General features: G+C 37.6%; 2 protein-coding genes across 5 annotated transcripts; one reads left to right on the top strand and one right to left on the bottom strand.

The window, feature by feature from the left end:
- The first annotated feature begins 8,750 nt into the window (after positions 1-8,750).
- On the top strand, positions 8,751-10,653 carry LOC107038184 (proline-rich protein PRCC). Its single transcript, XM_015257112.1, has 3 exons — positions 8,751-9,266; positions 9,397-9,453; positions 9,727-10,653. Exons 1-3 carry the CDS (start codon positions 8,907-8,909, stop codon positions 10,567-10,569), a joined length of 1,260 nt encoding a protein of 419 aa, XP_015112598.1. The 5' UTR covers positions 8,751-8,906; the 3' UTR covers positions 10,570-10,653.
- LOC107038183 lies at positions 10,654-13,812 on the bottom strand. Of its 4 annotated transcripts, none has more exons than XM_015257109.1 (3): positions 13,721-13,812; positions 11,998-12,819; positions 10,654-11,815 (listed from the first exon to the last, which is right to left on the bottom strand). In XM_015257109.1, exons 1-2 carry the CDS (start codon positions 13,745-13,747, stop codon positions 12,019-12,021), a joined length of 828 nt encoding a protein of 275 aa, XP_015112595.1. In that variant the 5' UTR covers positions 13,748-13,812; the 3' UTR covers positions 10,654-11,815; positions 11,998-12,018. The 4 variants fall into 4 exon arrangements, with proteins under 4 accessions (XP_015112595.1, XP_015112596.1, XP_015112597.1 ...); XM_015257110.1 differs by having other exon boundaries at positions 10,654-11,084; XM_015257111.1 differs by having other exon boundaries at positions 10,654-10,933; positions 12,032-12,819.
- Positions 13,813-13,901: the final 89 nt, after the last annotated feature.

Below are 13,901 nucleotides of genomic sequence, written 5' to 3'. Positions count from 1 at the left end.
CAGTGGCATTAGGCGGGCCAGAAAATACAGAATCAACGTTCACCCGGCGGAAAAATTCGATTTTGGCGAAAGTCGACTTTCCCCCCGAAAAAAGGCTAAATATAGCACTTTGGCTCCGGGTGGAAAAAATTTGTTTTTTTATTTCTGCATTTCTGGGGCAAGTGAGGGTCTCAGTGGCATTAGGGGGGCCAGAAAATACAGAATCAACGTTCACTCGACGGAAAAATTCAATTTGGCCGACAGTCGACTTTCCCCTGAAAAATCCGTAATTTTTACTGAATATTTCTCTCCGTGAAAAGAGCGTGAACCTTCAGAATGAGAATTCAGTGAAATTAATACGAGAGTTACTATTTTTTTATGAATAATCACTGGTAAATGTAACATTTCACGTCATGACAATAAAATTCCAAGTTATTATGAATAAAATTGTGAATTATTCTCAATGAGAATGACAAAAAAATTATTCTCATTAAGAATAATTCACTCGATAATAATAACAAGCGTGAGGAATTGAGAATCCAAAGTAACATTGTCAAGTTGACGGTGAAAACGTTCGTTCAAATGTGACAATAACGAGGGAGTGAGCTCGCGAGAGATGAAGAACAGGAGGGAGAGAGAATATCGTATCCATTGTAACAGTACAGTTGGGGTATGGAGGATGATAATGGGTTGACATCTGCATTCAAAACGCGGGAGCACACCCCCTCCCCCACCCCCCCTTCTGCCGTGCTCGTTCAATGTCCCGAGCATCGTCCTATTACTGAAAACGAAATTAATATTCCTAATTACATTGAATATTCTCAAGATGATGACGATAAAACGGATTGAAACGTTTTTCTTTAATCAATTTTCATCGTGTCTCTAGTAAGTAATCATTCTCGCAATTTCAATACGAGAATTATCTAAAAAATTGTGGCAAATTTTGCTGTACGAAAGGTAATTTCAGAGCGAAATGCAATTGAATAAAAAAATAACTGCGGAGGATATTTTACGATTCGTTCGGTTAAAAAAAAACACATCAACGGATGCAAAAATTATGCTCCAGTGTTGGAATTTTTTGTTTTTAATTAAGCGACAGTTGCACTTAAATTCTCAATGTTGTGAATTTGAATTCAATTTAAGATCAAATCGTTCATGGAATTGGATCGATAATTCAGGGAAATTCTTGCTTGAATTTTCGAATTGTTTAATCATTTTCATTATCATGTGGTAGGAAATTATTTTTCTTGCACCCATCTGAATGGAAAAAAATACCGAACTCGTCCTTAAAAACGGAAAAAACATTCTCCGTTACAGGGATAATTTTTTATGGAATGCAGAATAAATTTTACAGTTTTGCCAAAAATTACCCCTACGTTCAATCAATTTTTCCGGTACAACGGAAAAAATTCACTATTCGTCTCGCACTTTTCCCCGATACAGAGTGAAAAAGTACTGAAAATCGAGTTCACTCCACAATTACTTGACTTGCTCCGGTAATTTTTCTCTCAATAAAAAATACTTTATGCGGTGGATAACTTGCGATTCGTTCGGTAAAAAAAAAGATCGACGTGAGGCCGAACGACCGTATAAAATTGTTAAGAAAAATCATTCTCCATCCCCGAAAAATTCCCAAACAGTTATTCAAGTTCATTTGATAATTTGTCACATTTATTAATGTTTTCATTTGTTGCAATTCTTCTTCAATTTTTTCTCCATGTCTTCACCCGTCGCGTCCTCCATTTTATTTCGATTTTCTTATTTTAAGGAAATTGCAGGAACAGAGAAAAGACCGCAATATCCTGTGGTTTTACCATGGTTATTATCCCGGGCATTATAGCTCGCTTTGTGGGGGTCAAAGTGTGTATCAGGCCCTAATGGCACATGAGATTTTATTTGAAGGATTGAGGCAAACCGCTACTACATTACCCTTCCGCTTATTGTGCAACATCAAAAAACCCTTTTGTAAAAACTGTCACGCTCAGGATCACTGGACCACCCACGGTGACGGCTAATTGCGAATTGAGTGGGTCTATATTCTCATCAATATGTGGCATAAACTAGATGAAAATCAGGGGAAAACAACCTATCATTTCCACCAATGAAAATTAATAATTGATGTTATGAAAAATTGCTCTGCAAAACGGACAATCTCGCGTTGTTGACGAAAAATTTCAATACGCGTTCGTCATCCCTCGGAATGAGGCAAAAAAAATGGAACTAATACAAATTTTAATTATAATTAAGAAGAAAATTCGATTTTGTTGTTTTGTTAAATTGTTATCATTGGTCTTTAATCAATAATTAACTTAACACTCATGTTTTAATTTGACAATCCTCTAAAAAAAATTTTTTTTTAAATACATGAGTTCATAAATGAATCTACATTTTTTAAAATTTCATTAATCTCCAAACCTTCGAAACGCTACGTAAATACAACAGTGATGATTAATCATTATTTTTTTATGAACAATTTCCTGTTCTTAATTAACACCTTCTGACGAAAATATTCGTAAAAAATAACTTTAAAAACGACTTGTTCTGCCCCAGCAACTTCCAAAATATTCCAAAACTTGATATTCACAAAAATTTCTATTTTTTAAAAGTTTCTGTTTTCAATGAATTAATAATCAATTAATTCTAAATTAATCAACAATTAATTCTGAACTAATAATAAATTAATAATCAAATTGCTCTTCCTGTTTTCAATAAACACAATTATCAGTCGCCACTGAAACCTAAAGCCCTACAATTAAAAAAACTCCACCTTTGCACGAATAAATCAACATTTTTGTTGATTCCAGTAATCCCCAAACTTTCGAAATATCGCGTAAATACCCTCAAAAACTTTCTCCCCTCCCCGAAATAGAGAGGGATGAAGTGGTAACCGCAGTAGTCTACCCCCAGGTATTTTCGCACTCAACTAAAAAGCCCTATATAGCCCAACACAACATTATAACTATATAACTATAAATAGAAAATGGATTATAAGCGCATTTGGTACAGTGGGGAAAACGCCGTTGAAACTACCCTCCACCTTCTGATATTATCGGTAATAGCGCAATTATGATAATGGTGGGCAATTCGTCTCTCGCGCGCCACGAGAAATTTTGCGAAGCGGGTGGGAAAACGACTATGCCGAACTGAGACTGCTAATGAAGGAAACAGTTAGTTTCAAACGGCCTACCAATAATTATACCCGTATCCATGTGGATGCTTCACACTCTCTCTCACACTCACTTTATTCTTCCTACCACTGGCTGTCTCATCTGTACATTGTACAATGCATTAAATTGTTCACACTTCCCTTGACATTCACTGTATACGTTCGACACACCGTAGTTCCTGAGGGACCTCGCTAAATCGCTCGATTACGACATGTCTAGTCCAATTATCGTCGTATGAATGAAAAGATCCCTCGTAATGGGGAACATTGTTGAAATTGGAATGGAAGATTTCACAAATTTCTTCGTACGAGTGCTAATTAAAATCATTGGAACCCTCGGTGTTTAAAGTTAAAACCAAAAAATTTGAAAAAAATCATGAATATTAAGCATCATTCAAATTACATTTTGCAGGGAATTATTATTTTTTAACATTCGTTGTTCGTAATTAAATAATTAAAATTGTTTAAACTTTTGAAAATTTTATTTTCTCAGACGTGAAATTGATTTCTGGTAAAATTCGGAATATGAATAAATTTGTTACGATTCCGAATAAATGATTTTTATGGTGGACAATTGATTGTGTACAAATCATTTGTAGAATATCTTCGTAATTTCCAAAAATTGCAATTTTTTAATTATTTTATCAATCTTCCTTCATAAGTAAACGTTTCATTTTTTTTAGATTTTTAAAATGTTTTCTAACGGTTCGATATGGACATTTAAATTCAGACCTCCAAAGTTTAACTAATCAAATCATCAAGTCCCCTGATTACGACATATTTAGTCCAATTATCGTCATATGAATGAAAAAATCGCCCGTAATGGGGAACATTCAATCGACATTCAAATGACATTTTGCACAGAATTTTTTTTTAACATTCCCTATTCATAAATAAATAATTGAAATTGTTTAAACTTTCTAAACCATAATTTTCTTAGGCGTGAAATCGACTGTTTATAAATAATTTATTTAAAATGCTCGTAATTTTAAAAAATTGCAATTTTTCAATTATTTCATCAATCTTCCTTCAAAAGAAAATTTTTTAATTTGTTTGCTGAATGTTAAAATGGAAGCACAAATATTTTTCTCCGATAAATTCCTAGAAAACAAGATCTCGCATTCCAACAAGATTGAAACGTGATTAACTGTATGATTTCATTTAAAACTTAGTTTGATTGTGGTTATATTGGCTGACGGTAGTTTTGGACGTAGATTAAACCCTATTGTATTGCTGGTGAAAATGATGACATCACTATTAAACTCCCGTCAACCCACGGAAATTGATTAAACCATCAAATTAGCTCTACCAATATTAACACATCAACGTTTGAAACTGCCACGGTAGGACCTCTGCACTGGCATACCTATCAATCCATCTCCCTTCCTCCCATCGTGTTACTGTTTCACTCTAGTTTGACTACATCCTCTGCCTCTACCTTCGGAGACGGGTTCTATAAACCCGATCGTTCAATGGGCCATTCCACATTCTGATTATTCTATAAATGGTTTGCAACAAGTTTGGCCCCTGGGTAACATGTAATTTTAATGTCACTTACTGGATGTCAATGTCGGGGGTAATGCCGCCAGATTGTGTAAACAAGTTTGGGGTAAATACGAATTTATTGGAGTTTGTGAAATTTTTTTTTACTGAATTCCACGGTTGAATAGCATTTTCATTGCCCTGCACTGTTAACATTTTTCGCCTGAATTTTCCGTGCCAAATTCCATTAATTTTTATCATGTTCAAGTTCCACTGAAATTTCAGGAAATCTTGTCATTGAAAATTCAGAATTTCGTGGAAAAATCAAACAGAAGTGTTAATTTCCGTTCCATTTTTCCCTGAAAATGAATAGAAAACCAAAAAATTCTGGAATTTTACTGAATTTTCATTGAAACTTAAAATTTCATGATTTTTTTCACATAAATATTCCGATAAATATATGTCCAAAGATGATGATTTTCGAAAAAAAAATATAATTAATATCCAGCCCACAATTATGGGAATTAGCTCCATTCGTCCGATAAATGATGAAAAAGTACTGAAAATTAAGTCGACAACGCGATTACTTGACTTGTTCGGTGATTTTTCCAACTTTTTCCCCCAACTCAATAATCATGAGTTCACTGAAATGATCTATTACACCTAAATTTGATCAAACCATCGCAGAGGTAATTATGCCACTGTTGAATTTAGCTACAAGCTGGTAAAAATCCTCACCCCTATTTCGCATAGACAGATATACCCGGGATTCACCCCCGTCTACGTGGGATAGAGGCAGTGGTGAAAGCCAGTAGCATTGGGGGGGGGAGGGGGTACGAAGAGGGCGCATATTAGGTTGAGGTACGCAGTTAGGCAATAACCGCTGTCAATAGAACCCTGCCCTACTACTCCTCTTGGAGTGGTACCCACTCGAAAATGCTACTCGCTAAATTAGGTAGGTTATATGGGTTTCGTTTCATTTGCGAGCAAACTTTAATAAAACGGTAAAATTGCGTAAAAGAGCAAGGTTTTGCAGACGAGAGTAATCAGAGGGATTTTTTTTTCAATCTTTTTTTTCGAATCATCGGACGTGGATTTGGACCCAGTGAGATGGTAATTAAATCATTCTTCAAGGCTCTTCAGCTCTAATTAATTTGAATTTCATATTAATTAGTCATTTTACTAGATTAGTAACTAAAATATTGTGAGTTTAAAAATCTAATTGACTGATTTTTTAATTATTCAACTGAACGAATAATTAATTAAGAATTGAATGAATTATCCTGAAGTTTATTGAAAATCAGATGAGGGATTTATTTTCAATGTTTTTTTTTCTCGAAAAATCGGAAATTGTATTCAATGAAATGGTAATTAAGTCATTCTTCGAGTCTCTTTGGCTCAAATTAATTTAAACGTCATATGAATTAATCATCTTACTAGATTTGTAACTTCAATATTTTGAATTAAAAAATTCAATTGACAGATTTTTTTATTATTCAATGAAACGAATCATTAATTAGTTAATTTATGATTGAACAAAGGGATTTTCAGCGAATAATTGTCGGCTCAATTGATCCAATTTTTTAGAGACAGAGAATTTCATAATCGACTGTCGATTTTGTACCTATCACAGAGCTCTGTTGAATTAATTTTTCTCTTGTAACACAACAGACGCCCTCTCGTCTCCAAATTCCTCGAACGGAGTAATAAAAACTAATCAAATAACAATATATTCCCCATAATTGATGACTTACCGAGTCGTGAAGTCCACCTGCAGCTCGGGATGTCTCCATCAACCCCGAAATTCCTCGATGATCTGGAAATTCTCTCCCCCTGATTCCTCGGCACTTCTCACAAACACTAATTACATCCCGAAATCCACTAATTAAACTACTTCGCACCGCACTCCCGATTTTAAAAATTAAAAAGCCCAATTTACCCGGAAAAGACAATAACACCGAACGTCATCTCGCGTATTAATTACCACGTCGACAATAACGAAACTCCCGAAAACACTTCATCACATTTCGCAACCACAAAATCACAAACTGAGTCCTCCATGTCCATTTTTGCCACACGTTCCACGGTTACTCATTGTTTAATTAATTAAATTTAATTAATAATTTTAGTCAATAAACACGTCAAAATGTTCTAAACAATTGTCCCTTGTCCAGAATGACACAGCAGGCGCCATCTTGCAACGTCACAAAGACGTCGATCAAGCAGAGATGAGAGAATTTGGACGTCCACAACTTTCATATCGTTATTTCGTTATTTTCGTTATTTTCATATCGTTATCGGTAAAACACCAGAGTAGCCGCCAATTCCATCGTAAAATCGTTGTCATCCATCATGATTAATTAATTATAGCATTATTAATGATTATTTAGTCAATTTTACCCGTTTTTCCTCCAAAAAACCAAGAGCGAACGCCAAGCCCGTCGATCAGTGCCAAACACCGGCCGCCATATTGGACATGCGCTGAGGAGTTGCGCACAGGACTGCCAATTTTTCTTGTGAACTTTTTTCATGTTTAGCGCTTGTAATGCTCCGTAATAAACACCAATTTGGTGATTAATTCGTTACTGGCCATTTCGTTAATTAATTATTGCATTATTAGCGATTATTTAGTCAATTTTACCCGTTTTTCCTCCAAAAAACCAAGAGCGAACGCCAAGCCCGTCGATCAGTGCCAAACACCGGCCGCCATATTGGACATGCGCTGAGGAGTTGCGCACAGGGCTGACAATTTTTCTTGTGAACTTTTTTCATGTTTAGCGCTTGTAATGCTCCGTAATAAACACCAATTTGGTGATTAATTCGTTACTGGCCATTTCGTTAATTAATTATTGCATTATTAGCGATTATTTAGTCAATTTTACCCGTTTTTCCTCCAAAAAACCAAGAGCGAACGCCAAGCCCGTCGATCAGTGCCAAACACCGGCCGCCATATTGGACATGCGCTGAGGAGTTGCGCACAGGACTGCCAATTTTTCTTGTGAACTTTTTTCATGTTTAGCGCTTGTAATGCTCCGTAATAAACACCAATTTGGTGATTAATTCGTTACTGGCCATTTCGTTAATTAATTATTGCATTATTAGCGATTATTTAGTCAATTTTACCCGTTTTTCCTCCAAAAAACCAAGAGCGAACGCCAAGCCCGTCGATCAGTGCCAAACACCGGCCGCCATATTGGACATGCGCTGAGGAGTTGCGCACAGGGCTGACAATTTTTCTTGTGAACTTTTTTCATGTTTAGCGCTTGTAATGCTCCGCAATAAACACCAATTTGATGATTAATTAATTACTGTCCATTTCGTTAATTAATTACTGCATTATTACTGATTATTTCGACGATTTTACTCTTTTTCCTCAAAAAAACGAAGAGCCAACGCCAAACCCGTTGTTCAGTGCCAAAGGCCAGTCGCCATATTGGACATGCGCGGAGGAGCTGCGCACAGGACTGACAATTTTTCTTGTGAACTTTTTTCATGTTTAGCGCTTGTAATGCTCCGTAATAAACACCAACTTGGTGATTAACTAATTACTGTCCATCTCATTAATTAATTATTGAATTATTAATGATTATTTTGTCGACTTTGTCTTTTTTGGAGGAGAGCTGCGCAAGGGACAAGATTTTTTTCAGACGACGTTTTTACATGTTTAGCGGTTGTAATAACTCATACTGAACACCAATTTCATTATGACATCATTACAAACCACTATTATCAATTAATTATGGCATTATTAGTAATTATTTCGTCAATTTTACCCGTTTTTTCCTCCAAAAAACCAAGAGCGAACGCCAAACTCGTCGTTCAGTGCCAACGTCGGCCGCCATATTGGGTATGCGCGGAGGAGCTGCGCACGGGACTGGAGATTTTTTTCCCTCCGAAGTTTTTACATGTTTTCCGTATATAATACTCCACAATAAGCTCCAATTTCGCCTTCAAATTATTACCGCCCATTGTAATCAATTAATTACTGCGTGACTGATGTTTTTTCCACTGATTTTCCCCTCGTTTTCTCCAAAAAACCGCAGACAAAAGTCAAACGCTCAAGCACTGGCCGCCATATTGCGCATCATTGCGCATGCGCTCACCCCCTCGAGATTTCCTCGTGAGTTTGTTGACAATTTTTGTTGGTAAAATGTCATCCCAATGATTTCAACACTTTCCACGCGATTTTAAACATAAATTAACCCAAAAAACGGGAAATTCCACTGAAATTAATTTTTTTCTTCGAAAAAATTCTCGTATTCGTTAAAAAATCCTCGGGATGAGCCTGGGAGGTCTAGTAGCTTACGGCAGCAGTGACGAGAGTGAAGATGAGGTTACGTCCGACGAACAAAACCCCTCAGACACTCCAAAAATAATAACAAACAATGGGAGGCAGTCGAGAGTAAGTGAACAGCCTCTGCCAGAAGTGGTGGATAAAATCCAGGGAAAGGAGTCCAGAGGGGACGAAAGTCTCCCTGAACCTTCGTTATTCAATTCTCTACCCAAACCGAGGAGCTGTCGAGCTACTCTAGAGGAAGATGATGAAGTTCCTGTGACCAGAAGCCCTCAAATGCCCACAGAACTCCCTCAGAAGAGGGAGAAAGCCCCTGTGAAGTTTCTAGTTCCATCTCTATCTGACGTGAGTTGAAAAAAATCTGAAGAGAAATTTCCACTTCTCCAGTACTGAATTAATTTATCCCTAATTGTCAATTTATCATTGATTCATCTATTATTATTTGATATTAATTCACATTTACCATTTATTTCAGTTCAAAGATGTCGACGAGGAGATGGAGGAGAGGAAGACGAGGAAACAGCCTTCATCTGTGAGTAAACATCTTCCTAAATTAATCAAAAATTACTCTGACGAATTTAATTTAAAACAAAGATTAATTCACAAGAAATGAAGCACCGCAACTCTGAATATTCTAGCACAAATCTAAAATTTCCTCAAAAAATGAACGAAAAAAATCTATCAACATTCAGTTGATCCCCCAAAATTGTTGAATCTCCCTCCGCCAATATCAAGATAAGAACAAATGCAAATGTACTCCTCTTCACCCTGACTCGTACCAAAAATTTCTTTTCCTGAATTCCAGAGTGGAAGTGGTCTCTTCAGTATGCTCCCAGCCCCCGGGGCGTCCCTCCCAAGCGCCAAGAATCTCGTCCCCCACGTTCTCAGAAAGTCCGAGAACCCAGGGCCCCCCCTGACGCCCTCGCAGCTCCGAAAGCCCGTGAAAAAGCCGGAGCCAGTGAAAGCCTCTGCCCTGAATTCCCTAAAATACGACTCAAACTCCGAGGACGAAGAAGACGAGAGGCACTCAGTGCCCCAGAAGAACCCGGACTTTTTCTCATTATCGAAATCAGTGGAAATACCAGTGCCTGAGGAGGCGATGGCATCCCTCATGCTGCCTCCGCCCCCAGAGAGAGATTCCCCCCAAAATTCCAGCAAAACCCCCCCAGAAATGTCCCCAAGAGCTGAGGAGACTCAGACCCTGAGGAGCACAGTGATGAACCTCCCCCGAGACGAGATTCTCCTGAAGAATCAGGCGGAAGTGGGCCCCAAACTACCAGTACCTGAGCAGGAGTATCACCTGGATGCCGAGGGTAATGTGGCCTTCGACGAGAAAGCAATCGAGTATCTCTGCGGGAAACGAGGGATAAAAAGGAAGAACGAACTCATCCAGGGGACGAATATCATCGACATCAGTGGGGACGACATAAAGCCGGACGAGAGGGAGTGGCTGGTGAAGGCGTTGACGGAGGAGCCGGTGCAGAGGACAGTGTCTCTGTCCAGTGCTGGGCCCAGCAGTGCCTCCAAGAAGAAGCACCAAATCACCTACTTGGCGCATCAAGCCAAAGCCATGGAGATCGAGCTGCAGAATCAATGGGCTGCGAACAGAATGGCTAGGAAACAAACGAAATCTAAATATGGATTTTGATATTGTGAATACGATTATTGGGTAAACAACTGTAGATTATTCTTCGTTTTGTATGAATAATATTTTTGATTGATGAAAGTGGAATTTTTACGGCGTTACCATTTTATTTCATAAATTACAAACTAATTGTCTCATTAAATTAAACCTCAAGAATGCACTCATCATCCTATTTCATCATCCTCTCATCCAACAAATTTTTCGCGTCGAAATAACCCCCTTAAGGATGATTAATGATTAATTCTTTAGTAAAGTCCCTCATCTTCCTCATTTTTATCAAAACTTACCATTTTATTTCATAAATTACAAACTAATTGTCTCATTAAATTAAACCTCAAGAATGCACTCATCATCCTACTTCATCATCCTCTCATCCAACAAATTTTTCACGTCGAAATAACCCCTTTAAGGATGATTAATGATTAACTCTTTAGTAAAGTCCCTCATCTTCCTCATTTTTATCAAAAGTTACCATTTTATTCCCTAAACTACAAACTAATTGTCTCATTAAATTAAACCTCAAGAATGCACTCATCCTATCTCATCATTCTCTCATCCAACAAATTTTTCACGTCGAAATACCCCTCGTGAGGATCATTAATGCTTAATTCTTCAGTAAAGTCCCTCATCTTCCTCATTTTTATCAAAAGTTACCATTTTATTCCCTAAACTACAAACTAATTGTCTCATTAAATTAAACCTCAAGAATGCACTCATCATCCTATTTCATCATCCTCTCATCCAACAAATTTTTCGCGTCGAAATACCCCTCGTGAGGATGATTAATGCTTAATTCTTCAGTAAAGTCCCTCATCTTCCTCATTTTTATCAAAAATTACCATTTTATTCCCTAAACTACAAACTAATTGTCTCATTAAATTAAACCTCAAGAATGCACTCATCCTATTTCATCATCCTCTCATCCAACAAATTTTTCGCGTCGAAATACCCCTCGTGAGGATGATTAATGCTTAATTCTTCAGTAAAGTCCCTCATCTTCCTCATTTTTATCAAAACTTACCATTTTATTCCCTAAACTACAAACTAATTGTCTCATCAAATTGAACCTCAAGAATGCACTCATCCTATTTCATCATTCTCTCATCCAACAAATTTTTCACGTCGAAATAACCCGCTTAAGGATGATTAATGATTAACTCTTTAGTAAAGTCCATCATCTTCCTTATTTTTATCAAAACTTACCATTTTATTCCCTAAACTACAAACTAATTGTCTCATTAAATTAAACCTCAAGAATGCACTCATCCTATTTCATCATTCTCTCATCCAACAAATTTTTCACGTCGAAATAACCCCCTTAAGGATGATTAATGATTAATTCTTTAGTAAAGTCCCTCATCTTCCTCATTTTTATCAAAACTTACCATTTTATTCCCTAAACTACAAACTTATTGTCTCATCAAGTTAAACCTCAAGAATGCACTCATCATCCTACTTCATCATCCTCTCGTCCAACAAATTTTTCACCTCGAGACGTCGTTTCTCCTTCTGCTCGACAGCAGCCTTGGCCTGCAGAATGTCAGCAGGCAGCTCTCCATACTGATTGACAATTTTATTCAACTCTGCCAGCTCCCCAGTGGCCCCCAAGTAGTAACTGTACTTCTCCAGAATCCTGTCAGGATAGACGTCAGCCACATCGAGCCTAGCAAGCTCATTCTCCAGATTACGAGCAGTCTCTCTGTACTCGTTCAACTTCGTCGCCTTGTGGATAATCTCGGAGTATTCCCTCTCATTGCATTCTCGTGCCGAGTCGACAAAATCAGTTATGAAATTCACCCGCTCCTGGGCGTTATTCACCTTCTCCTCGAGCCTCGCGTAACGACTGCACAGGTCCTCGTACTTCCTCTTCAGGTTTCTGTCAATCCTCGATGTCTGAATGCCATCGAGTCGCCTTCTGTTACGAGATATCGTTAGTAGGGTTTCGTCAGGGGACGCCAGGTTCTCGGTTTTCAGGATCAGCGACACTTTGTCCAGGCGGTCAGTCGTCTCTGGCGAGAGTCCTCTCGGCTCGATGTCCAGGGCCTTCAGGAGAGCCATCGAGTCTTTGATGAACGCGTTGTTCTCCGCTGATGTCTCGTGAATCCCCTTCATCAGGGGCTCCAGTTTCTCTTTTGTCTCGTCGGCTTGACGGATTTGCAGGGGATCCCGTGGACGGTACGCACTTCTGGTACTCGTTTGACTACCTGTTATCGAACTCGCGTTCAGGGAGATTGTGGACGAGTGCCAGTTCATCTGGGGAGTGATAAGAGGGCGAGGAGTTTATTAATTAATCTATTGAAGGGGTGAATTATTTGCTAGTATTTTTGCTTAGTAGGGGAGGGTGAGGCGGTTACAGTACTTTTTATCACGGACAAAAATATCACGACAAAAAAATCACGTCAAAAATATCACAAACAAAAATGATATTTCATCATTAAAAATGGTATTTAAAAATGATATTTTTGAATGATATTTTGGTTTGTGATATTTTTGCCGTGATTATTTTGATTGTGATAAAAAGGCCCTGATCGATTGGCCGGTCACCGGTGAGGCAAAACGGACACTTTAGACTTTTTTAAAATTATTCATAACTCAGAAACAAATTGATCAATTGTGCTCAATTTAGGCTCGTCACAAAGGGAATGAATTGTTCTTTGTATTGAAAAAAAAAATTATTAAATTTTATCAACATTTCAACCCCTCATTGACATTAAAAAAAAATCAAGTGTCCGTTTTACCCCAACCTCCCCTAGTCTTTGAAATACTCTTATGGTGTTATTTTATTTTTTATTCTATATTTCTGTTTTATCTCAATTTTTGTACTTTGAGAGTCATAAAAGTGCGAGGAGTTAATCAATTAATTTATTAAAGAAGTGAATTTTTTAAATATTCTTCTTAATTCTCTCATGGTGTTATTTTATTTCTCATTCTGTACTTTTGTTTCCTCTTAATTTCATATTCTCTAATTGCCTTTCTTATGGACTAATTTGTGTACAAAAATCATTCCTGAAATTTCTGCTAAAAAATATTGAAATTGTTAACAACGATGGGTTTCATCGACATTTCCACACGTATCGTTACAAACTAATAGGCTACTTTCCGGAGTATTCAATAAAATAGCACCTCTCAGGTCCATACAACAATAAATCCTCACCTTTCTCGTTGAATCCATGTTTCTCATGTTGCAGAGGAGACCCAGCTGAACCCCAACGATTTCGGAGCATCCGGAGAGTTTAAATCGCCGGACCAGTCCTACCACAGCGAAAAGCTCCCCCCTCCCCTAGACAACCCTCTTTTCCTCGAAAAATGACGTTTCCTCACCCCTCCCGCCCCTC

The sequence above is a fragment of the Diachasma alloeum genome, unplaced genomic scaffold (assembly GCF_001412515.2).
Source record: "Diachasma alloeum isolate Michigan unplaced genomic scaffold, Dall2.0 Dall_scaffold_00279, whole genome shotgun sequence".
NCBI classification, from domain to species: Eukaryota; Metazoa; Arthropoda; class Insecta; order Hymenoptera; family Braconidae; genus Diachasma; species Diachasma alloeum.
This window is presented reverse-complemented; position numbering and strand designations above follow the sequence as displayed.

Bases quoted from the DNA above. Each gene is read 5' to 3' on its own strand.
- LOC107038184 (XM_015257112.1), top strand. From the start codon at position 8,907: ATGAGCCTGGGAGGTCTAGTAGCTTACGGCAGCAGTGACGAGAGTGAA. The intron at 9,267-9,396 runs GTGAGTTGAAAA...CATTTATTTCAG, and splicing joins TAGTTCCATCTCTATCTGAC to TTCAAAGATGTCGACGAGGA. The intron at 9,454-9,726 runs GTGAGTAAACAT...CCTGAATTCCAG, and splicing joins CGAGGAAACAGCCTTCATCT to AGTGGAAGTGGTCTCTTCAG.
- LOC107038183 (XM_015257108.1), bottom strand. From the start codon at position 13,747: ATGAGAAACATGGATTCAACGAGAAAG. The intron at 12,820-13,720 runs GTGAGGATTTAT...ATCACTCCCCAG, and splicing joins ACATGGATTCAACGAGAAAG to ATGAACTGGCACTCGTCCAC.